Source organism: Mauremys mutica, chromosome 8 (genome assembly GCF_020497125.1).
Source record: "Mauremys mutica isolate MM-2020 ecotype Southern chromosome 8, ASM2049712v1, whole genome shotgun sequence".
In the NCBI taxonomy this organism is placed as follows: Eukaryota; Metazoa; Chordata; order Testudines; family Geoemydidae; genus Mauremys; species Mauremys mutica.
Window position 1 is genome coordinate 19,195,913 of NC_059079.1, and position 23,979 is coordinate 19,219,891.

A 23,979-nucleotide genomic window follows, 5' to 3' on the forward strand; every position below is an offset into this window, starting at 1 on the left:
GGCAGTGAGGGGGCAGCAAGTGAGCTCAGGGGAGGTATGTGGGGGTGGTAGGCATGGCCAGGGGAGACACCCGGCCCCAAACATTGGGGAGCAGCATGCAGGGAGCTTAGCTGCCACATAAAATAACTTGGGGGGGTGGGGGTGAGGGAAATTTGGTGGCAACAGGAAGTAACTGGGAGGGAGGGAAGCTTGGCAGGCCACATGTTTGAGACCCCTGGACTAGATGATCTCCTGAGGTCCCTTCCAACCCAGCTAAGCCTTATAGAATATCTAAGTCAATCTCTTCTGTGGTTCAGCCACTAGAGGGCACAGAGACCCACACTGTATTAACATGCATGACACCCTCTCCTTCATGCTGAACTTCAGCAACTCAACTGGCAGCCTTAAAATACTAGATCAATTAGAATAAAACAAATTGTCACAGTCTTTCAAGAAAAAAGTATTTATTTAAAGCCCGTACAAAAATACGTAGGCACATAAAATTCCTTTTGCTGTCACCTGACTTACAGATATAAAGCCTGCAATACATTCAAATAAAAAGGTTACCCTTTTAACACTAAAATGGTCACTTTGTAAATAGAATTTATGTAGAAAAATATTTATAGGAATATTAACAGCATAGAAAATATACTATTGTATCAATTTTGTTCACCTTCCCAGTGTATACAATACTGTCTGGCCATTGGCACTAAAAGGTGCACATTTACAAGCAAAATAAGCTTTAAGAATATTTTACAGGACAATAAATCTAGCCAGTAGATTTAAAAGTAAAAGAATGGTAAAAGTTCTCCGTAACAAACATCCTGACCCAAATGCCTCTGTACAGCAGATGTCAAATAAGTGACTTGAAAATATTCCAGTTTTTAAGCTACTGATGAGAAGTCATCGTCTTGGCTAAAAAACCTCCTCTAAGAGCAGCAGCACAGAATTCTCAGCCCAGGGAGAAGGGGCACTATGGCGGCTATCAACCACCTTTGCTCCCTCCCTATACTAGAGAGGCCCCTGGTGTAGTTTAGACACCCCTGGAAGATTGACTAAATTACAGTAATCTCTCAGGGCTGCCCGCGGACCACAGCATCTGCTGCAATCTTTATGACGCTGGCGTCTCTGCCTGACAAATCCCTCCATACCCCACACCTACCATTGGCATACTGCCTATACCAGGACTTGCGAGAGGGTCCCCAAAAAGCAGCCTTATGACTATCTTCCTCCGTGCCGGCCCTGGAGGATTCCTCTAACAACTGGAACTGGGGATTTTATGGCCCTATAACTCAGTGTAAAAGGGCCAGAGAGGCGTTTGGATCTCTCCCATGGTCTTGTTAGATATAAAGGGTTTTAGAAGAATTAATTTCTGAGCTGGTCCATCAGCTGAATAAAGAAAGTATGAAACTGAAATATTGGAATATTTTTTCAAGTTTAAAAAAAAACTTCCATGATGTTTAGTTTAGGTTTACAATTATCTAATTTCCCCCCTCACAAGCAGACCATCCTGCATGCTAATTAGAAATGGAGAAGATCTATCAAACAGGTACAATTTCATTCTACCAAATTTAAAATCTACATGTTTAAAACGAAAACAATTTATAGTTAGAAGTACATGATCCTTGGTAGTCTTGTTTATGGTTGTTACTGGAAGTGGAAGAAAGGGAAGTGTCTTACAACCTTGTCAGCTATACACAGTATGCAAAATGTTACTCTGCAGAAGCAGCTTCTCCAGATTTGATCATAATTAAGGCTCTTCCATTGCAGATTCCCAGACATACAAAGATCCAGGATGAAGCTTTTCAATTTTACAATACAACTAGCCTGTGCCAGCTAACAACTCATTGTGAAGAATGAGGAGCAACATTTAGGATGGGGGAAGAGTGTACAGAACAGCAGTGAATTAGCAGACCCCACATTTATGCTCATTCAGCATATACAAAGAACTAACTAAACCCATTCATAACCCCAGATCCCATCAATTAAAATGGGGACTCTTCACCTAAATATGCAAAGGTGCAAATAAAAAACAATTTACCCATTCAGCTCCAAACCCAAAATAATTCTTCCAGTATCTTGTGTGGTATGACAGAAATAATGTCATAATAGTAGAATTCCCAGTTTCTATATTGTCAGTTTTCACAACAGAAGGGAAAACTACATACCTTGTAATTTGTTTACCACAGTCTCTTCTCTCATCCTATGATACAGGAATTATGAACAAATAGCATTATAGTGTCACCTACTGGAAGCAAACAAAAAAACTGGGCATATAAGCCTCAGCCTCACCCAGTCCCTTCAGTTAGAGATACTTCCAGAGCAAAGGTGAAAGGGGGTGGGAGGTGGGCAGAGAATAAAAGAGATTGTATAAGAGTTAAAAGAAGAGAACAATATACAGACAGCAGCAGCACATCCCCCAAGAGGGGAGAAGATTCGAACTTAGGATAGAAGATGACTATGACCCAACAATTGGTAGTTTTCTCTCATGGTACCTCTTACTCTTTCTCTCCTCTTATGACACACAAATCGGGGACAGACAGTGGATGGCTGAGGTATGCACATGTAAAAACATTGACTCCAAGACCTTTCTTGAGAAAATCCACAACATGTTTTGAAGCAACCAAAACAGCTTAGTGACGTTCCTGAACTTGCACCAGGCTGAAAAGATCATCCAAGACTCATCAGAACCAAGAACCGTGGGTGCCACAGAGTTACCAAAAATCACAGCTGCCTTGTCCTGCCTGATTTTTTTCAGCAGCTTTTCAAGAAGCAGTAACTCAGCTCTTGACACTCCAGCTCCATGCAAATGCATCATATAGGAGAGCCCAGGGTCTGGAAACAGAAACAGGTAAACTTGACTATGGGGCCAACTTTTGACAAATGGCCTTGAAAACTTGGGGGAGGCTCCATTCTCCTGCAGCCAAATGGCTGTGGCTGAGCAAGGGTACTGTTGCCCTCCAGATAAAGGGCCCTCAAGGAAAGCAGACCAGGTTTATCCAGATGGGATGCCTCCACCAGGAGCGAGGTCCTGCAGGTCCCCCCAGCGGCTGACATACTCCACTGTCATGCAGTTGTTCCAGTGAACGAGGATATGGGGATTGAGAATTAAGGATTCCAAAGCTATGAGATCCAAACCTACAGCCTGCAGTTCAAGGAGATTTATACTCAATGTGTGTCCCTCCAGCTAACAGAGGCTCTAAGTTAACAAAATTCCCAGGTGTGAGCCCCTCTAAACCCAAGAGATTTGCATCAGTGGCAATACAAATGGGGGCGGGGTGAACAGAAAGGAGAACCACGCAAACAGCTGCAGGTGTTGCACGTGATTCCAGGGAGGAATGAAGAGGGTTATCCTCCAAGGAAGGACAGGGAATCCCATCTGGATAGGAAGAAGGACTGCAGAGAGTAAAGGTGGAGCCCCACCCAGGAGATCCACACAGGCTGCAACATGGCTCAACAATCAAAGGAGGCTCCAGGCCAGAACCGGGGAGGAGGATCTGACTGATGACAGAGTGCTCAAAAGAGCGGAGTCTGTCCAGGGGAATGAAAGACTTTCCTAGTGAAGAACTCAGGACTGTATCCAGATGGGGAAGTTCCCAGGTGGGAAAAAGATTTCTCCTCGGTGATCTGGGCCACATGAGGCAAGAGGACCTGAGACTCTAGTAGACATGAGACTGAAGGGGTTCGAGTAAGGTGATCAGGCATCGGAGGTGGAGGCGGCTCACATTTTCACAAATATCAGCAAACGACTTCCAACCATGGCAGGGCTGATGAGCTATGGGGATGGACCTGGCCTGAGTGCAACCGGCTGCTTTGGGAAAGCAGCAGAAAGAAGTGTTTAAACAGCAGCCTTCTGGGCCCACGAAAGACCTGAATCCGACAGAACCAAGGGCTGACCTGTCATAGGATACCAAAGAGGATCCCTGCCAACACCTAAGCATGGGCTTTCAGCAAGAGATAAAGGGGGGCACATTCCCCAAGGATGCAGGGTGGTTCTTAGAAAAATCTACATGCCTCATGGTAGCAGCAGGTCAAAGAGATTAAGCCCTTTAAAAGGGGCGACTAGCCAGCTTTGACTTTACTCTCTCATCTGCATTCCACTCCCAAAGCCAAATGTGTCTCTGACCTACAGTGGAAACTCCGCATGCAGGCAGCTTTACACAAAATGGAAGCGGCTTCTATAGACCAGGGGACAGTGAAGAAAGCCTCATAGTTCTGGTGTCAGGGGAAAAGCAGAGGAGAAATCCTTCTAAGGTCCACCCACAGAGCTTAGGCCCCACAGCAAAATGAGCTGCAATATGCAAAGTCACTAGTGCGAGCTTGTAAGCTGTACTAAGGGCCAAGTCCACCCCACGTCTTATCCATAGGGTGGACACATACTCCATGAGAGAACAATTTAGAAGTGAGACATAAGGCCTGTGCATCCAACCTAGGAATAGCAAATACTTCGTCTGGTTCTTCAGGAGAAACAGGATAACATCTAGCCTCAGGGCGAGAGTCTTGGGTGCACAGGTCCACCCAGTTCCATTCCTTGGATGCAAGGTCCAGGATGGCCAAATGGAAGGGAAAGAGAACCCCCTCTTCTGCGAAATGTATGCTTGAAAACAGTATCTTTGGGGGTCTCCAAACTGAGAATGCAGAGGATGAGAGAGTCTCCAGTCAGGGGACACTGGTATCAGCATCAGAACCAGGCTCAACCAAGGGGCTTGGAGGCTTGATCTAAGTCCAGGAGCAGAACACGGTCAAGATCTTGGTCCCTCTCTCCTGAGGCTGGGTTTGCAGGACCAGAAATACATTTGGGAGGGAGGTCCCCAAAGACCCTTCAGAGGAGGGATGCCTGCCAAGGGCAGGGGAGCTGCCACTCCCACTTTAGAGGTGGGGTGCAGACTGGGCATACCATCCCTGAGTGGTGGCATTTATGAACAGTTGGCCCCAGATGCAACCCCCTTGAAGGGATGTGCTTAACCAACAGCAACTTGCTGCCTTCAACTCTCCATCCGAGAAACTGCTGCTGGCTTCTTACTTCTCTCTTTCTTCCCACTCTCCCCACCCCTCAATTCTGTCCCATTTTTTCTTTAAAGTCCCCACAAAAGAGAAAAAGGGAAAAGAGACGGCAGGAGAGCTGAAGCAAGGACTCCAGGCTTCCAAAGGAGGAAAGGCAAACTGAGGGGACGGTGCTGAGGCTTTTATGTCCAGGGGCAGGATCTAGCAGTTCTTTGTATTCTTGCTTCCAGTTGGTGGCATTATGATGTTATCTGTTCCAGATTCCTGCATCAGAGGGTGCGAGGACAAGGAGACATAAGAAAAAAAAGAATTTGGGAGCCTATTTTGAGGTTTATAGCAGAATGAGCTGAGTTGAAAACCCTCTTTTGACAGAGTTACTGACCTTGACATTTAAAAACAGGCACATTTATCACATGTAAAGTTGAGATTTCAGTATTTAAATATAGATCCAAATTTTATAAAAAGAATGGGGATCACAACAAGCTAAAATTAAAAAGAACATTTGGTTCCCTAGCCTATTATTAATTTTTTTTTAAAAAGATTTCCTGCAAGGCCTTTATTTTGTATATGAGCTAAAATATTCCATAAGACACAGTAAGAGACACATTCAGCACAAAAAAAATCTAAAGTTTACTTTCCTCAACTAATTTCTGCTGTGCTGCCATTGCTAACCTGGAGCTGGCCTACACGAGTACAGGACTGTTTTCAGACTACTGGCGTAAGGGGTAGTGTTTTTGCAAAGTCTATTGACCATCAGGGTCAAAGAAGTGACTTTACAAAACTGCACCACACTTAAATGGCACTTAACAGGATAGCCCCTTTGGGTGACACTAGTAGCTATGTCATCACATCCTGGATCACAGTGAGGAATCACAGTAGAGTAGGAGCTGGCTGCGTGATTTTAGGAAGCTAGCAAAAGCATGAACACATCAGGTACGTTTTTGAGTCAAAATTTGTGTTGAATGCTCCCCCATCCTTTTCCTGCGGTATATGGGTATCATACATAATTTTTCCATTTAGCTCAATTAAAACAAGAATTAGATAAGCAGGCTACCTTTAAGGATTCTAAATGGAGGACTAGGCTAGCAATGCAAACTGCCAAAGAAACACAGTAGACACATACTGTAACACACAGTATGCTGATTAAACGTTTCTACAGAAAATGTTACAGAAATGCCCATCTCAATTACCTAAAAAATATTCTGAAATGCAATGTTTCTTTCAATACCATGTCACTCAGTTTTCCACCAAATATCCTTCCAAATGCAATTAGATTAACTGCCTGTGAAAGTCTCTTCTTGTAAGTGAAGGGTAGGAGTAGGAATAAATTGTGGGGAAATAAGTGTACAATTTTAACCAAAGAAAGAATCAAAGGGAAGAAGATAGACAGAAATATTGCATCAATTTTAAATTTTTAAAAAAAAATCAATACAGCTTGACATTTTAAAAATATTTCTCCATTAAAAACAGCTCACAATGTAAAAGAAATTTTACTGCATCCAAAAATAAACTGAACAGAGCATAAAATTTGGATAGAGTTACAACATCAGAACTGTATCAATCACATAATGGTACAAATTAAATGTACCAATTAATGAATTACCTTGACATCATCTAGAAGAGTAAAGGTAACAAATATTCATTCTAGGTGACCTGTCAACGTGTAGCTGCATAAAATGTTATATATGGATTAACTGTTAATTTACTAAACTAAAAAAAAAACACGTATTTCAAATTTATTCTTTTACTATTGTTTCAGAATAATGGGGCACACTTGGGACTGGAAGGGAATCAAAAACATTAATTCATTTAGAAAAATCTTTTAGACACAGATTTTCACTTGATTTTGAACGAGTGCTAGGCCTTACCCTGCAAAAACTTATGCACGTGAGTACCTTTACTTATTAAGTTGCCCAGTGGGATTACTAATGTAAGTAAAGTTACTCATGTATGACTGCAGGATAGGTCTTATTTTAATTCAGTGCTTCCCTGCTGAGTTCTCCAATATATTATGTAAAATTGGAAGGTGGTGTACCATCATCCCACCACCTATTCACGAATTTCACCATCCAACATCAGCTTTACAAGAAGAGGTACTAAGCTGTTGTGAGGCATGCAGAATCTAAGCAGGATGAGCACAGGCTTAAAAAAGTTAATGAAAAAAATTAAACATCTACTAAAATCATTGACTATTCAAGCCAATGTTTTGGCCAAAAACTTAAAACCGGATGACTGACTGAAATAAGAGTGTATTGCAGAATTGATACATCTGCTGAAAGATCTGCACTTGCATATGCAAGGTTGCAGAGCCATTCCTTTCCTTAGTAAATAAAAAAAGGAGTTACATTTCAGTCTCCCTCTATTTCTGTATATATTCTAGCTCTAGAGAAAACTCTTTTTTCCCTTTTTCTTGTTCCTCTGAAAGCTTAATATTGACAAGAAATCAAAATTGCCAAAAATATGTATCTTCTTTTTATGATCTATGCAGGGCCTACAGTTGGCTTATAGTTAGTGAAAGTTACCCTGCTTCAGTAGCTTCCTTCTCGAAAATAAAGTAAACTAATCTGTTAACTTGTGTTTTCTGAGCTAAGGGGTGAGATTCCATGTTGCCTCTCCATGAGGCACAGCACAGAACTTGCAGCCCTGCACAGAGGGACCTATGCTGGCTTTAAATCATCTTTTTGACCAACTGCTTCAGGGACTGGAGAGTCCTCCCCTGTTCCACCCCAGGGAGCTTATCTAAGCTACAGTAGTTTCCCACAGGGCTCTTCTGGGCTGCAGCACTGCTCAGAATCTCCACAAGGCTCCGCACTACAGCAACACTTCTACTCACAATACCAACCCACCCATCCCCACAACTGGCATCCCCCACATCCGGGCTTGTGAGGGCTTCCTCCGAAGGCAGCCTGATGTGCCTGAACTGAGGAATTCTGCCCTGAAAGGGATGCAGGGCTTTTTGAGACCCCTGACATCACCATGGCCCTTTTAGACAGCATGAAGGGGTTGGAGCTGAGTCAATCATTCACCTTAAAAGCCAATTACAAATATTTATTATTGCCCATTGATATGCTTAGCTGCAAGACAACCCAGATGCAAGCTAAACTGTAACTGATAGGTTGGGACAAGTTTTCTTGCAAGAAAACAAAACTGTATCTAAGAATATTAACAGTACTCCTGTAAAATCAAAGTGTTTACATCATCTGTGCATGGTTCTACCACCAGACTTGATCATAATAAATTACAAAAGATTTATTCCTCATAGTCTAGATTAAATTAACCAGCTGTATATTTAATGTGCAGTCAATTATAAATCTCTTTATAATAAATTTTTTTTAAAAGGCAGCATATTTAGATTGTGCAAATGTAGAGTACCAGCATTATTCCACGACACCCACACTGTAATATTTTTACTGTATACTGCCAGTGATCGTTGAACAAAAACAAGGAGTTACTTCTTATAAGTAATCCCCTGGTCATACTGAGCTTTTTCCTTTAATATCCATCTTGATAGTAGTTTCAGACTGCTTGTTCAATTGCTCTTCTGTAAAAGTGATGTAAGAATACACCAGGCTTCCAGCAATACTACAAAACACATTTTTAGGTAAAAAGAGAGAAATTAATGTTAGAACTCCATTTAAATTACCACATACTCTAAACATATTTTAAATGTGCATTCCTTCTCCAATTTACTAATTAACACTGTCACCTAGAATCCAGGACAGAGATTATTCTGAATTTTGATTCATTCCTACCATTATACCAAAATATTCATGGATCTCAGTATGCAGATGTACCAAACACTAGGCCTGGTGGTACAGGAGTTGGGGTGGGCCTATAAATAACTGGCCAGCCACAGAAATACAAATTTTTGAGTATACTCTGCTGCCCCTCCCCTCCCCCCCGGTTTTATATAGGCTGCAAAAGGAAGTTAAATTGGTAAAATATGAGGAGTCTGCACAAGGTGGTTGATTTAGCTAGCTGATTCTCCCCCTGCCCCCTTGAAATCAATCCTCTGCTCTTCCTACAGTTCGTATTTTGTTCAATCTGATTTATAATCCATTTTCTCCAACCACTAAATATCTAGAGACTTTAATTTTATCATCACATGCTTCAGTGTTGTGAAGTTACCATTCAGAAGAACATAAAGGAAAAAGGAATGTGTGTGTTCTATGCAGAGCTAAAAACAGTTTCTTCTGAGGTCATTTTATTTATTTACGGTACCCCTTGACCTATGTCAGACCATAAAATACTGTATGCCCAAGTACATTAAAAAGCTTAAGTAACTTCATTCTCTCTTACTACCTTTAGTTACAAATTTAAAATTTGCCTTTTAAAAAGGCAGAAACAGAGAATGGTCCAAATTTACAGGCATATTTTAGCAGCACAACCTCTCGACCTTAATAGTTGTTTTTGTTGTTTTTTTTTGTAATGAAACCAGTGGCACTATTTGAAAACTTTATAGAATTTGAGCTGTAAATAAGAACATTAAAAATACCACTTAAAAAAAACCCAAACAAACTAAGGATGCCTTTTAGATCAGTCAAATGTAGGTCTGGATTGTATCAACTTTCAGTTTATGTGCACTGAATACCAAACAACCCCTGATGTTCCCAGTGGTGCCTAGAACGAGCAGTGCATTCTTACTGGGTGTAGATGCATTTCTGAATGTTTTCAAAAGAGAACCAGGGAGGTATGTGTTGTTTTTTAAAAATAGCTTTTGAAGATAACCATTTAAGTTGGTAGAATTGGGGGGAAGGGATTGTTTGTTTTAGGTATTTATCAGTTGAAAAGATAAGTCTCTGGGTTTTGGTTTTTTAAATTAAGTTTGTTAAGTTATTTTCCCTTATGCGGTCTCAACACATGAACTCTACACAGTTACATCGGGTTTGCTATAGCAGATGATGATCAATGAACCAAGTAGTCCAATTACCTATCCTCATACAGTAGCTAGGACAGGATGCTTCAGAGAAAGGCACGAGACCCCATAAATGCCACAATATGTTAAGGAGGGACAATCTATTCATTACTCCAGTGGATGATTTGCTTATGCCGTGAAGTAAGATGATCAATAACAATTTTCTTTAATCCTGATAGTTTAACTGCAGATTGTCATTTCATTCATATGTCTGTCTATTTTAGGGTTTAGTACTGCTGCTCATCACTGTAGTATCTGAGCATCTTCCATGTAAAACAAATTAATAGCAGTAGCAAAGTCCTCAATGCACTTAATCAAGTCACTGGCACTTCTCCCTTCTAGAGCAAACTCACTGTGTGGGGTAGGGTTTTTGAATGTATTAAATTTCTTCTTTTAGTTAGTAGGGGTTTATTGAGTGGAAGGGGGACATCCGTGTTGTGTCATTCTTATGGCGAAAAGGCTTTAGCGAAGCAAGGTTTTAGAGTATTTCCTAAAGATGGCCAGATTCTGGATTCACTTGACCTCTCTAAAAGACTCGTTACAGTTGGTATGGCAACCCCCATTTGTGTGTGTGTGTGTGTGTGCGCGCGCGCCTTCCTCCTGTATTTTCCACTGCATGCATCTGATGAAGTGGGTTTTAGTCCATGAAAGCTTATGCTCAAATAAATGTGTTAGTCTCCAAGGTGTCACACGTACTCCTCATTCTTTTTGTTCCAGAGTGGTATCCCCTCAACAGAACACTATATCCCCAGCTCTCACCTCCTAGGTCACAGGCTTTGTGATCTGCACTGTCCCAGAGGAGTGCAGCCGATTGAAATTTGGCTTTCGAAAATTTAAGACCAAAGGTTTAAGCTGGCATTGGAAACTAATTAGGAGGAAGTGGAGGGATTTGAGCATGGGCCTAATATGCTCACAGAGCAGCTGGTGCCCATGCATCATCTTCACATTCAGCTTTAGATACAGCAAATCATAGTAACCCTACCAGGAGATCACTAATGCACGGATCCTAGCAGTCAGGGCCTTGTCTAGGGGGAAGGGACACCACCTTTTTAGGTAGCTGGAAGTAAAAAGAATGTTTAGATATTGATGCTACCTGTCACCCACACTTCGGAGCCCAAGAGAGTCCAGAGGCTTCTCAGCACTTTGATGAATGGGGGCTGTGCGCCATCAATGAAAGGAGAAGACAACCACTCGGCTCAGAGCATTTTCCCCCTTCCAACTACCACCACTTCGGTCTTGCAAGGGTCCAGCTTGACTCAGCTGCTCTGCATCCAAGCGCTGATTTCTTGTAGGCACGCTGACATTTTAGTAGTGTTGGTGCTTTCATCCATTGAGAATGATGTATTTCAGTTTAGTTGGCAGCTAGGCCCCCAGCATCTCCCCTCTCTCCCCACAAAATGGTCTCACGTAGTTATTGGAGAGAAGTGGGGACAGTATGAATCCCTATAGGACCCCAGAGATGAGGCCCTCCGGAAAGGCTAAGCAGTGACAGAGAGGAACAAGTGGAGCCACTGTAGTGCTGGGCCATCTACTCTTGCTGTGTCATGTAGCTGTATCTTGTTGTCCACTGTGTCAAAGGCTGCAGAGAGATCCAGCAATGCGAGCACAGAGATCTTGCCTATGTCCATGGCCATGAGGTGTCATATTTTAGTGCCACCAGCACTGCCACTGCTCTGTGCCCTATCTGTCAGGTATCTACTATGCTGGCTGATTCACATGCTGGAGCATGGTGATTGCTGATTTCTCAATTACTTTGCCATGGAATGGGAGGTTGGAGACAGGAGTGCAATTGGAGAGATCTTCAGGGTCAAGGGATGTTTTCTTGAGGATTGGGTGAACTGTTCCTTTCTCCCCCGTCCCAAGGAGTTTGGTAGGTGACTTTTCTTCTCTGCAGGAGGCTCTGACTGCATCCATTAGTAGTGTGCATAATTCTTCATTGGCTTTTACCAGCCAGGAGGGGCATGGATGCGTTTCACAAGTTCTGGCTCTAATATTTTATAGGGCTTTTTGAGCTTCAGAATGTGAGATCAGGCCAGACTCAGTCAAGGGTGGTGGGGCAGATAATACAGTCTTAACTAAAAGCTATGACAAGAGCACGATCCTGCAAGCAATTAGGCACATACTTAATTTTATGCACATAAATCCCTTGATATCAATAGGACTACTCACATCCATAACTGTTTTCAGGATCAAGACTTAACTACTTTCTACTTAATAGCTTTGTAGTGGATTCCTCCCACCAGAATTCAAAAAAGTGCAGTTCTATTTTGGAAAGTGATCCTATTTGGATGGTTCAATACTTCTTTCAGTAATTCAATAGCAAGTTGCTCAATTTACAAGTTATTTTGAAGAGCGTTACATACATTCAAGACAAGTCTTCAGTTTTCTTACCTGATATTTAACCCAATGAAGTTTGTCCATGTGAAAATATAGTCTCCTCCAAAAAACATTCCCATATAGGTTATTAATATATTCTGGAAAGGAGGGGAAAAAAAGATTAAAAAATCTAAGCAAAATGTGTAAAACAGCTGTTTATGTATATTCCACTGGCATAAACAGGATGCTGAAACAAATAGAAGAGAGTCAGAAGAGATAACTGTGTGAAAGATACTGACATTTGTATTTATAATACTGTCTTGAAAGTTACCATATCAGGGCTACTGGAAATATTCAGGCCTTAATTTTTTTCCCTTGTATTACTGTTTTTCCTTCATATTGCCCTACTGAGCCCCAAAAATGTTCTCTCCGACCCTCCAAAACAAAGGCTGCAACATAGGGGGGAAAAACACTTCTGCTAGGCAACCTTACAACAATGTACCTAGAGCACTGAATTCTTCAGAAAGCCAGCTATTCTCTTGCTCTGCCTCTTTTCCTTATCTGCAAGTAGGCAGATGCTGACATGTACAAAAATCCTTACCCTTAAAAAGGTATGTATTTTCAAAACTACACATACTGCTGGAAGCCCTAATTCTAGGCCTAACCGCTTCAACAGCAGCTTTTTAGCTCTGATATGTTTTTATTGGTTTCCGATTTCTCCTCAGGCATCACTGGTTTTGTTAAAGACTTCATTTAGATCTCCAGTCATGCCCAAGTTCAGTATCCTCAGCTTTCAACCACACAACCATCCACAGGGCTTCTACAGTAGGGCTCCACAGGGGCTTAATCCCAGTGCATGAGGCAAAAGATATTCAAGAATTTACCCAGCAGAGATCCATATACAGATGCTGGCAGCTACAGATCACTATTGAAAACTCGTATCAACGAATGGAAAGGAGCCCAGACAGACACGGGAGGGCTCCTGGAGATCATCAGCCCTAAAGGGAAGTTCTGCTCTGGAAAGGGATACCACATAGAAGCCTCGTGTATCTTTTCTCTCTATGTATTCCTTGTCTATCCTCTGACCTCTTAACCATGCCAAGCCAAGACACTAGAAGGGTGAGCTGGATTCTACTGTGGCTCACAAAGCAATGGAATAGTTAACTAATTTCAGGACCAAATCCTATCTTCAATTACATCTGTACTAACTTAGAGACAATGGGGTTGCACAGATTTAAATATCAGAGGGGTAGCCGTGTTAATCTGGATCTGTAAAAGTAGCAAAGAGTCCTGTGGCACTTTATAGATTAACAGATGTATTGGAGCATGAGCTTTCGTGGGTGAATACCCACTTTGGCGGATGCATCCGCCGAAGTGGGTATTCACCCACGAAAGCTCATGCTCTAATACGTCTGTTAATCTATAAGGTGCCACAGGACTCTGCTACTTTTACAGATTTAAATGAGGACAGAATCTTGCCCGCAAAATGTCTTAGAGGTGGTGATATGCCAGAAAGAACAAGTGAAACCTAATAATGTCAATCTATTTATGTAGACTGGCTGATTCGACCTATGGATTAGAGGACCTGAAAGGTCTTTATTTCCAATTTATAATTCACTGCAATCCTAAACACAGCAATTTCATAATTTCATTATGTCATACAGCATTATGGTTGGTTTCCGATTGCATAAACATAAGCAAAGTATTATGATTGCCTTTGCCCAGCATGAAAAAGCATTATATGCAAGTGCCCCAGACCAGCTGAATTATACTTCTATCACTGTTTGGAAATGGTACTTCTCTGGCTAAGCATACACACTATTTTGATCTTGGCAGATTCACATTCTTGTGTTTTGGTCTGACCTTGGTGTCACTGACTACAACAGAGCTGCCTACTTTGCTTTACACAACACCACGTTAAGCCTACTCAATGCAACAGTGAATTCCACAAACTTAGTCCCCTTATCATGAGGAATCCAATATATTTGATAGATGAATCAAAATATTTTAAATATTTTAAAAATAAGTAAAAATAGCCTCCTTTGTTCTGTTCTTAAAGTTTACGGCAAGGGATTGAGATGTTTGCCAGAGATGACTTTGTTCATTTCTCCAAGCAAGCAGGTACGGTCATCTTGTTTGGAGATTAGAGCCTAGGGGAAAGAGGGAGGAGAGAGTGATAGTCCATAGAGGAGAGCAAGATAAAGAAGCAGAAGTGAATCAGGGGAACACCTGTGCATCGAAGGAGAAGCAGGGAGTTCATGCGTGCGTTTGTTCAAGTCTGTGTGTGTTTTTCTGGAATACCATGATCTACATATATTATTCCAGTACAAAAAGCACATGGTTCCAATGCCTATAGCACTGGCATTCAGGAGCAGATTGGTTTTGCACACTACTGGCCACAGCACTGTAGTATATGAACATGGTTGCCCTATACCTACGCCATAAGGAAAACACACAACGCAAGTCTGAAATCGAATAGAAGAGACCTACAGCAATGCCAAGTTGTCAGTGTAATGCACTAAAGTCTCCAGACTTTTAACTTTAAGGGAAATGTTTAGTTGGGAAAACATTTTATAGAAGTTATTGGTTACTTTCCATTTAAAGGTGAAAATTCTTAAAGGGTTAAGATAGTATAGGTTTCTTTTTTATGTTCATTTGCAAATGCGTGTCTCTAAATGCAAGCATCGGAAGCAAAACTTCCTGATATTATGTGAATACTAAGATGTTTTATCTACTAATATAGAATCAAGAGACCTTGCTACATCTGGTTATTATAAAAAGTCATTGGAGTATAAAATATCTGTATTTATTGAGGAACTACTTAGCTACCTGGCATGTTTACTCCTTATCAAAGAATCACCTCTGCATGTATAGTTAAGGGGAAAAAGTAATTTATCTGGTTACCATTTAAGTTGAAAGACCCTCTTTAGGAATCATGAAAACAGCCGTGTTTGGACTCATTTGAAACTATTTCAACTTCTATTAAGCCCTCATGGAATTAAAGGGATATCTCAGAAAGTTAACCGAATAAAAGAAAGGTATTAAAAACTTTAAAAGACACTCTGAGAATTTCCCACCACAAAGATAAAAGCAATAACCACAAAGTTGAAGAATTACAACCCAGCTGCATATGAATTCGTAGATGGCATATTCACAAGTGGAATATGTTGCCAGGCCCATCCCATGAAGGCACTGAGCAAGTGAAAGGTGACAGGAGCTGATATTTGAATCCAGCCAAGCCCCTGAAAGAGGTGAGTCTTCCACCTTCCATCAGACTACAGAAAGAAAACAGACTTGGACACTGGATACTTCAGTTCTCAGTTCAGCCTGTTCACCTCATACCTTCAAATCAACAGCTTTGCAAACAAACTGCAGCAGCAACAAGATAGCTGAGATGACAAAGAAGCCAAAAAAACAGCATGAAAAAGGAAGCAACTCTCCAGTCTAGCACTGCTTCTGCAACCTGATAACTTCACCAAGACTTTTAACACTGTTGACAAGAAGTTTGCAAAAGCACTGCCAACAAATTAGTTGTAAATTTTTCTGGTAAAGATCTTACTGGACTACTGAAATGCTATTGTAACTAAAGTACTAACAGCTTAAACCTGCTAAACCGCAGCTTGTTTAGGCTATGCACTCCTGGAGAGCAGACATAAGCTAACCTTGATAAACTGAAGTAGTGGAATTTAATTTGAATGTAAAAATGAGCAACAAAAATGATTACAGGTCTAGAAAACATGACCTATGAAGAAATATTTAAAAAAAAAAGGGGGAGGGGTTAGTCTGGAGAAGAGAAAACTGAGGGGAACATAACAGCCTTCATGGACGTAAAAGGTTGTTATAAAGAGGAGGGTGATAAATAGTTTTCCTTAACCACTGAGGACAGGACAAGAAGTAATGGGCTTAAATAGCAGCAAGGTAAACTCAAGTTAGACATTAGGAATAACTTACTAACTGTGAGGGTAATTAAGCACTGGAATAAATTATCTAGGAAGGATGTGGAAACTCCATCATTGGAGGTTTTTAAGAACATGTTAGACAAACACCTGTCAGCAATGGTACAGATAACTCCTTAGCCCTGCCTCAGTGCAGGGGATTGAACTAGATGACCTATCAAGGTCCCTTCTAGTCCTGCATTTCTATGATTCCTATGCTTAAATTTCAGTATATTGCCAGCCTCATAACCTCTCCTTAAAGTGCTTTGGTGTGTTAAGAAACATTACTATTTTAAATTAGTAATTTTTGAATGACTTCTTTTAAGTAAACAAGTTACATATTTTCTCCAGATTCATAAGATTTAGCTAAGACCACTTACCTCTGCCCATCTGTAAATTGTTTAGGTTAGGAATGATAACCAAACAGGATTCACCAACCCTTAAATGAAATTCCTTTACCCAGGTACAAACTATAATAGTTATCTATGCTCCACTGAGATAGAACTCACTACTGAATTGCAGAATAATACACTTTGGTCTTAATTTATCTAGGGAACAACATCCCCAGGAGCCCAGACTCATTCTCGATGGTGTAATCTCTCCATAATAGAGAAGTACAGAAGAGATTGTGACTGAAATAGCCATTGGTTATAGCTCACAGGTTTTTTTCTTTCCTTTCTTTTATTAATGTTATTCATAAGTGTGAATATTTTGCTAGGCTTTAGTTTACAACACATAGTAAGAACCACAGGCGAGTAAATGAGAGGTCAACATCCTTGAATTGGTACTGAGAGAGACAATCATGAAGAACTGGCTTACTGTTCTTGGTTTCTCTAGACTAATTTTATCCTCCAAGTTACTAAGAATTCCTACTTAGCTCTCTATATCCCTTCCAATCATACAAAAGCCTCTGAGAATATAAACATTTATGCTGCTTTTGTAAGCATCGTACAGGCACTGTTGTAACACAGGAAATGGAAACTTAATAAACTTGACAAATAAGAGATTTATGCAATTTACCTTAATACAGCCAACTATTGTAGTTGTAAGAGCAGAATTATACTGAGTGCAAAGAACTGTGGAGTACATCAAAATAAACCTGCAGCAGAAAAAAAAACAAAAAAAAAACCACAACAACATTCAGCTTTTCATCATTTAAGGGTGCATTTGTTATACTAAAATGCCATCTCACACCCTGCTCTTAATTATATGCCATAGTACAGAGTTTCCAGAACTACTTGCTTGAAGAGACCTATATAATTCACTATGGAGTAATGTTATCTGTCAAAATACACAGCAATAGTGTCCCCACACCATCATGTACACTATATACTATAGTGCATTGTACAGGAGGACCTCACTAACTCGCATTAACATGGCAACCCTTTTGTGATCACTACATTTTGGAAATTAGTGAGAGAACAAATAGACCAGAAAACCTAAGTATTTAGCACAAATTCTACAGGTAGTTTAGTTTGACAGGCATTATTTAGTTTTATTTATAAGAAGTTATGTTTGTAAGTGTCACAAACTATATTTTAAAGAAGTAATGAAACCTTAGTAATGACTTCATTACCACATTCTATTGTTTAAGTCTAATTAAGAAGCGGGCCAAAACCACTGGAGTTCGTGGATTAGCAAAGTGAGAGTTGGTAAGAGTCTACTAGTTTGAGTAAAAGGAAATAGTAAAATATGCCATTGCTCATAAAAACAGCTAGATTTAAGAAAATAAAAAACATTACGGGTATGCAGTCTCTCCAAAATCAGAATATACAGTAGCATCTAAATTTCTAACTCATGAGACAGCCTTTTAAGGAATAATCTTTCTCCAAACTGTTTTGTGCCACCACTGAAATTGGACTTTCTACTGATTAGTACGTTAACAGTAGAACTTCTCTGCAAAAATTATTCTCTCCACAATTAACATTAACGGGAGTTTTATGTGCCTACTGACTACAGAGCAGGCCCTCATAGTAAGGCACTTCCTTAGTATCTATTGGTGGGGATACAGTAGATACTACTTGGAGGAAACACCACTAAAATTAAAGTAAATCCTTACCCCATTACACATGAGAGTGTAAACTGTATAACGAAGAGTGTATCTGCCCAGCCTTTATATTCCATTGCCTGAAACAAACAAATCCAGTCTTAAAAATGAAAAAATGTTCCAAAGTAGACTTTAAACCTTTAACATTTTGCCGCAGTTAATGTGAAAACCAGAAGCGAGCACTAAAGAATCATGGCCATAAGGAGGTCATTCACCAACGCTATTACAGCCTTCTGAGTACCGCAGCTTAGTGTGAATCCAGATTCTAGAATCACGGGAGGAACGTAAGGCTAAAAGGGACCTTGAGAGGTCACTGAGGCCAGCCCTCTGCACTGTGGCAAGACCAAGTAAACTTAGACCATTCCTGTATGCAGTGTAGTTGAAGCTGTGTTGGTCACAGGATATTAGAGAGACAAGGTGGGTGAGGTAGTATCTTTTACTGGACCAACTTCTGTAGGTGAAAGACAAGCTGTCGAGCTTACACAGAGCTCTTATTCAGGTCAGTCAGCCCAGACCTGAAGAGAAGCTCTGTGTAAGTTCACCAGCTTGTCTTTCACCCACAGAAGTTGGTCCAGTAAAAGATATTACCTCACCCAGCCTGTCTCATTTAGACCATCCCTGAAAGGTGTTTTTAAAAATCTCCAATGATGCTGATTGAACAACCTTCCTTGAAAGCCTATTCAAGAGTTAACCTACCTATATAGTTAGAAAGTATTTCCTAGCATCTAACATAAATCTCCCATGCTGCAGATTAAGCCAAATACTTTTTGTCCTATTTTCAGTGGACATGGAGAACAATTGACTGGTCCTCTTTATAGCAGATCTTAACATATTTCAAGACTTATCAGGTCCCCAACCCCTGGCCTGCCTTCTATCAAGACTAAACATGTCTATTTTTTTCCCATCTTTCCTCACAGGTCAGGTTTTCTAAACCTTTTATCATTTTTATTGCTCTCCTCTGGACTCTTTCCTAAAGTGTGGTCCCCAGAATTGGACATTGTATTCCAGCTAAGGCCTCACCAGTGACAACCAGAATTGGACAATTACGTCTCATGTCTTACATATGACATGCCTGTTAATACACTCCAGAATAGCAGCCTTTTTTTTTTTTTACAGCTGCTTTACAATTTGATTCTTAATTTGTAATCCACTATAACCCCCAAATTCTTTTCAGCAGCACTATCACCTAGTCAGTTATTCCCCATTTTGTAGTTGTACATTTCATATTTCCTTCTTAAGTGAAATGCTTTGCACTTATCTTCACTTAATTTCATCTTGTTGGATTCAGACCAATTCTCCAATTTGTCAAGATTATGAATTCTAATCCTGTTCTCCAAAGTGCTTACAAGGCCTCCCAGCTTGGTGTCACCTGCAATTTTCATTAAGCACACACTCTACTCCATTATCCAAGTCATTAATAAAACTTACAGTACTAGACCTAGGACTGTCCCCTATGAGACTCCACTAGATAAACTACAGGGTGTCACATCGAACCATTTATAACTACTCTACAAGCACAGTCTTTCAACCTGTTGTGCATGTACCCTACAGTAAATTCATCTAGGCCTCATTTCCCTACTTTGCTTTGAGAATGGCATGTGGGACTGTGTCAAAAGCCTTACTAAAATCAAGATATCGCATCTATAGCTTCCCCCCTATCTACTAGGCCAGTAATCCTGCCAAAGGAAGAAATTACGTTGGGTTGGCATAATTTGTTCTTGATATATCCATGTCAGATTTGTGAAGTATTCAAGATACTAGCAGAGGATAGACGCTGTTGGACTCTCACTCTTCTCTTTTCCCTCCCCAATGAGTCTACACAGGAAAAGCAGGCAGGCAGTAGTATCCAGCCTTAGCTTCTCACAATTGCTGACACGTAGTTTGTTTCTGTCATCCATTTACAACAATATTCAGCATAAATAGTGAACGTGGGGGATGTTTGTGAAATAGTGAAAGTGGGGTTAGTGTGCAGTTTAGAAACGATTGCTACAGCTCCAACAATGTGAGCAATAAAATATAGATTTTAAAAAAAAAAATAAGTCTAGCACTGACAGCGCTAAGCACCTGTTGGCTTGTCTATAAAACTGGTGCCACTTGTAAAACAAGGTGTTTAACAAAACCTGTTTAAATAAAAATAATTTTAAAAAATCAAGGCAAAATCTGTATTAAAACAAGGTTGCAGTTTAGAGAATTGCGAGTTACTATTTTTATGATACAAAGCTTCATGCACTATTAATTGTTCCACAGAATTGTGTTTTAGGATAGCCTTTTAGTTCTCCAGCTGTGTCAAAGTTCTTTGCAAAGTAATTCAGGTATTCTGAAGCCAAAAGAGCAGCTCAACTACAGATCACATCACCTTGAATATTAAAATCTAATACATATGAAGGTAATTTTAAAGTGTGTGATTGAATAGACTATCAGAAACAATATTTTGAATGCTGTTTTAGAACAGGGGTTCTCAAACTTCATTGCACCGCGACCCCCTTCTGACAACAAAAATTACTACATGACCCCAGGAGGGGGGACCGAAGTCTGAGCCCGGGGGAGGGCAAAAGCCCGAGCTCCACCACCCCTGCGCAGGGTGGACCAAAGCCAAAGGGCTTCAGTCCCAGGCACGGAGCCTGTAACCTGAGCCTCGATGCCCAGGGCCCTCAGGCTTCAGCTTTGGCCTCGGGTGGTGGGGTTCGGATTAGGCCGCAGCAAGTCTAAGGCCAGCCCTGGTAACCCCATTAAAATGGGGTCGTGACAAACTTTGGGGTCCCAAACTATAAGTTGAGAACCGCTGTTTTAAAAAGTTTTTGTAAAAATTAACCAAGTTTCACATCATTACTGCGTACCTCTACCCTGTAATAAAAGATCCATAGCAGGGCTGTGGTTGGCCCAGGTCAGCTGACTCAGGCTCATCGGCTAAAAATAACTGTGTAGGCTTCATGCTCCCCCTCATGGGGTCCCAGAGGCTGGATTCCAGCCTGAGCATCTACACAGCAGTTTTACACCTACAAAGCCACCCAGTGAGCCCAAGTCAGATGACACAGGTCAGCTACGGGTGTTTAACTGCAGCGTAGACATACCCTGGGAGAGTAACTACTTATTATTCAAACGCAGTTGCTAATACTGCTATTGGGATTTGAGGTCCATCAATTTCTAAATGATTTACATTTAGAACAGGCAAACAGTTACTAATGCCAATCCACAGCAGATGCTGCCAACTGGCTAATCAAACCCCAGTTGTGGTATTATGAATGGCTTTGAGAATGAGCTATTTGTCTCACAGTGGTATAATGTCTATTCCATTTTATACCTGAAGATTACTGTAACACATATACTACATCTATGAACACACACCCACTCCAAGTGTGTGTGTGCCAGATTATAAATACATACATGCTTATAAAAACACTTATGCTACACAATAATTAGACTTGGCAGAATTAGACTTTTTTAAACTAATTTCTATGGATAATAAATAAAAAAGCTTAAAATAAATATCAAAATTATGTGTTATGCATTTTTCCCCCTATTTTCATCTATTTAAATTTTCACAGTTGTAGGAAATTGGGGGGGCAACAATTATTTAATGACAGTAGATACAGACTCAAAAAGTTAAAGCTTTATAAACATTAAAACACAAAGTGTCACCACATATCAAAATATAAAGTAAATATCCTTAATTCAAACTTTAAAAATCCTCAAGCAATATTTTTCTTACTTTTCCTATATAAACATCAATGCTCATCAATAGAAATATTTTTTCATCAGTTTGTATGTGTACTCTGAAATTGACATTTACCAATAAAAATCTAATCCTTCCAAACTGAACAATACACTAATGCCACAAAAATCTATTTGTTCCATATAGCCACCTATTGCAAGGTAGAGAATACTGAAGACAAAATACAGTTTTTATTGTGTTCTACAATAAAAGTAGAGCGTAAACTATGATGCTTTCATATTAGAAGTAGGTGTGTAATTTGGCGCCTGTACCATTCTTTGTAATGAAAGATGCTGTGAACATTAGTTTACAGAAAAATCCAAGAAGCACAGAGTTTAACTTCATATGAGACACTTCGTTTGTTGTTATTTTTAGCTGCATTAATACCTGTGCCACCTTCAAACATTTGGCCAATACTGAACCATGAAAAAAAAGCAGAAGATACCTTAATGAAACAGACAAAGACTACTAAACAACCAACAATGGGACCAGCAGAAAGTTGGAGGAGTAAGAAAGACAGGCGTGCTTAGGAACATGGGAGGGAAGAGAAAAGGAAACACTAGGAATTATTTCACTTCCTGAGCCAGTAGGCGAATTTCATGCTGTAGAGCAGCGATACTCAGACTGAGGCTCACGAGCCACAAGAGTCTCCTGATGCTCTTTGCAGCACATGATATTAAAACACTGATTTAATTAATCTAAGTTATTAACCAATCAGGATGCTTCTACTATGTTATTAACCAATTAAGTTTTCAACTTCCACTAAGTTCTTAACTTATTTTGCTGTGAGAAAATGTGTCTGTCTGTCTCTCTCTATATATAGTAGTCTAGTGAATGAAACAACAAATTCACACTACTATGGCTCTTTTGGACAATGCTGATTGCTAATTGGGCTCCTGACCCATTGAGGTTAAGTATCCCTGCTGTCGAGAAAATGCCTCATGCCATTCCAACAGCAATCAGTCCAGCTGATTAAGGAACCCTATTCATTCAAAGGGAAGATTACTAGAATACAGGAAGGAGATTTAAATATTGCTAACAATCTCACAGCTGTAACAGTTCTGAGGTGTTCTCCTTGGAGTGAACAGGAACTGCATCTTGCTGTTATCTTATATGACTGGAGGCCATAAAATACTAGGAGATAACACATTGCTAGAGTTAACATGACAATGAACTAAGCTTCATAGAACATTTAGCAGTGCATTATTAATGGGTTTGGCGCTATGTCCTTTGAGTTTACCTAAATGGCTGCTTAAAATGTTGCTTAGTTGTAACTAGGGGCTTGTCTTTACTATGGGGGTAAGTAGACCTAAGTTATGCTACTCTAGCTACGTGAACAATGTAACTGGAGTCGACGTAGCTTAGGTCAACTTATCCTGGTGTCTTCACTACGCTACATCTACAGGCGACTCTTTCCGGTCAACTTACCTCAGGCCTGGTCTACACTGGGGGGAGGAAATCGATCTCAGTTACGCAACTTCAGCTACGTGAATAATGTAGCTGAAGTCGACGTACTTAGATCTACTTACTGTGGTGTCTTCACTGCAGTAAGTCAATGGCTGATGCTCCCCCATCAACTCCGCCTGTGACTCTCACCATGGTGGAGTACCGGAGTTGACGGGAGAGTGCTCGGCCGTCGATTTATCGTGTCTAGACCTGCTAAATCGACACCCGCTGCATCAATTGCAGCAATGTTCATCTCCCTGGTAGTAAAGACAAGCCCTAGGATGGGGAAAAGTCTCTTGCTTTCTTTGCCTATCTTAACTATACTGTTCTGAGTTGGTTTTGTTCAAGTAGAACTCTTACATTAGTACATGTCCTGATTTCTATTATGTAGCCATCTGATGACAGACTTCTCCATTAAGCATAGCTTTCACACTCACCAAAGCTCAATTTAGTTCTAGTCTGGTTTCTGCCTAGTTGAGGGAAATAGTACTGAACGTACAGCCTCTGTTCTAAGGTATTCTGAGAAGAGCAGAATCTCTCCCTTGGGGTTTGTCTTACATGTCCCTGCTGACACAACCGCTCTAGAATCTCATTTTCTTTGTAACTAGCTCTAAGGCCAACTGTA

General features: G+C 40.5%; 1 protein-coding gene across 1 annotated transcript in view; it reads right to left on the bottom strand.

Moving 5' to 3' along the window:
- Window positions 1-426: 426 nt before the first annotated feature.
- SLC35D1 (solute carrier family 35 member D1) overlaps window positions 427-23,979 on the bottom strand; it is a 34,505-nt gene continuing 10,952 nt past the window's right edge. Inside the window, exons 9-12 of the mRNA XM_045027812.1 lie at window positions 18,209-18,276; window positions 17,170-17,248; window positions 12,290-12,372; window positions 427-8,565 (exon numbers count right to left, since the gene is read on the bottom strand). Coding sequence (XP_044883747.1) covers window positions 8,457-8,565; window positions 12,290-12,372; window positions 17,170-17,248; window positions 18,209-18,276 — 339 coding nt within the window. The 3' untranslated portion in view covers window positions 427-8,456. The remainder of the gene's footprint in view (window positions 8,566-12,289; window positions 12,373-17,169; window positions 17,249-18,208; window positions 18,277-23,979) is intronic.